The sequence below is a fragment of the Ipomoea nil genome, unplaced genomic scaffold, assembly GCF_001879475.1.
Source record: "Ipomoea nil cultivar Tokyo-kokei standard unplaced genomic scaffold, Asagao_1.1 scaffold2792, whole genome shotgun sequence".
Classification (NCBI taxonomy): Eukaryota; Viridiplantae; Streptophyta; class Magnoliopsida; order Solanales; family Convolvulaceae; genus Ipomoea; species Ipomoea nil.
Window position 1 is genome coordinate 2,764,628 of NW_017619220.1, and position 2,531 is coordinate 2,767,158.

Consider the following 2,531-nt stretch of genomic DNA (forward strand, 5'->3'; position numbering starts at 1 on the left):
ATGTGAGTTAATTTGGATGCAAAGTTAGATAATCCTTTATGACAATTTTGATTTTGAATTCTATAATTTTGAGTTTCCTTCTAATATATATCCGTCTTTGTCAACATCAAGCACCATTGAATTAGTGATTTTTTTGGTCAGACCACGAGGTATCGTCAGCAAACCCTAATTATATGACACATTTAAGCCTGTACCATACTCAGACTAATCTCTGCTCGCATCGAGTCAGTCCAATTAAGGGGTAAAATGTTGACCAAATTGATTTTTTTTTTATACGAGAAGAGTTCAATTCCCGACCCTCTCTTAAAGAACGAGAGTACAGTTCACACGCCAACTAAGCTGATTTTTTGAATTAGTGATTTGACCTAGATTCATATAATTTTGTTATTTGCTCTTTGGATCCTTTGATGGAAAAAAAAAAGTTAAGGTTCCAAAGGGTTTTCATTTATATATATATTCTGTCAGTCTGTCCCATTGGAAAAAAAAAAAAAAAAAAAAAAACAAAGAGTTTCACTTATATATGCGTGTATAGAATCATCAAGAGCCCATCTGAAAACAAAATGGCTCCGAACCCACCAAAGACTTCTGTTCTACTTCAAAGAATCAGCACCGCCACCTCCACCACTCGTAAGCAATCTCAGCCGCCGCATCAACGGCTGTCATCGCCAATATCTTGCGCCACAGTCACAGAGGTCCCGGAAACGGTGGCCCGCTATCACACCCATCCGGTAGGACCCAACCAGTGCTGCTCCGCCGTGATCCAGCGGATCTCCGCCCCCGCCTCCACCGTTTGGTCCGTCGTCCGCCGCTTCGACAACCCCCAGGCCTACAAGCACTTCGTGAAGAGCTGCGACGTCATCGTCGGAGACGGCACCGTGGGCACCCTCCGCGAGGTCCGCGTCATCTCCGGCCTCCCCGCCGGCAGCAGCACCGAGCGGCTGGAGATCCTCGACGAGGAGCGCCACGTCATCAGCTTCAGCGTCGTCGCCGGCGACCACCGCCTCGCCAACTACCGCTCCGTCACCACCCTCCACTCCGAGGCCACCGGCGGCACCACCATCGTCGTGGAGTCCTACGTTGTTGACGTCCCGCCGGGAAACACGAGAGACGAAACCTGCGTCTTCGTCGACACTATCGTCAAATGCAACCTCCAATCTCTGGCGCAGATCGCCCAGAATTCCTGCCGGCGAAACAACAACAACTGATGTTGTTAGAACAAGATCTAATATGAAAATGTCAACATTGATTATCTGGATCCAGATCTTAGCTGCTAGGCATTGTGAGTTCTATGATTTAATTTGTTGAGATATTTTGGATGGTATGATAACTTGTGAATTGATCACTATGTACATACATATTATCCTTAAGTTTTTGTTTTAGCTAGCCAGCTATTGTTGCATTATATTGCCTTTGAGATGAATGAACTTTAATTTATTAGGTTTTGTATATTCAACACTTTTCTTCCTCAATCACTTCTAATCAATCATATAAATTCTCAAAATCCCTAGGCACAAGACCTAATTCTACTCATCTTACAAACAAAATTTCTACTACAATAATCAACAACACAAAATATTGGATTAAAGATCCATACACACACACACACACACACACACACACACACACACACACACACACACACACACATATATATATATATATATATATATATATATATATATATATATATATATATATATATATATATATATATATATGGTAATTTTTTCATTTCATTGTTGAACACTAAAAATAGCAAAAAATTGTTACATTTTTTACTTGTTTTTGAAAAATTATTAATTGACCCACTTTTTACTAATTTTCAATATATATTCTGCATATTTCAGCCCAAAAAATCACTGCCCCTACTGTCAGAGTTTGATCCTATGACCATCCATTTAGAATGGTAACAGGTTTGCTACCATCACCCTACATAATAGTTGGCTTTATGAATCATCATAAAATCAGGTTATAATATATATATATATATATATATATATATATATATATATATATATATATATATATATATATATATATATATATATATATATATATTCTCATTCACCATGGTTCTTTAACATTGGGGTTTTTTTTTTTCTAATTATTTAAAAAAGATAAAAATCTTTTTCACTTTTTGAAGGGGAAAAGCACTTGGGCTTAATGGAGCTAGGAGTAGGATTACCAATTACAACATAATTTTTTGTTTAAAATATCATATTAGATGAAAAAAGAATTAATAGATTATTTGAATGGAAAAATGTTGATGGGAATCACCAGCCAATCAAGGCTGCAAGTGGGGAGGAATTGAACTTTATTTTTTGGTTGGAGATACCAATTAGGTGATGCATAAGTATTATTATTAATATGATGATAAAATAAAAGACAAAAAAGAAATGCAAGTTGCAAGCTTTTAATTAGTTAACGTACAAAAAAGAATGTAATGGGCATGGGGTGTATATATGCAAGTTGCAAATTGTTTGTTGGGTTGTGGTTTGAATATATTTTGGAGTGCAAGTTGGAGGGTGCAA

At 37.4% G+C, this 2,531-nt stretch overlaps 1 protein-coding gene across 1 annotated transcript; it reads left to right on the forward strand.

The window, feature by feature from the left end:
* Nucleotides 1-443: 443 nt before the first annotated feature.
* On the forward strand, nt 444-1,453 carry LOC109157848 (abscisic acid receptor PYL4-like). The gene has a single exon (XM_019305685.1). It carries the CDS (start codon nt 561-563, stop codon nt 1,203-1,205), a length of 645 nt encoding a protein of 214 aa, XP_019161230.1. The 5' UTR covers nt 444-560; the 3' UTR covers nt 1,206-1,453.
* Nucleotides 1,454-2,531: the final 1,078 nt, after the last annotated feature.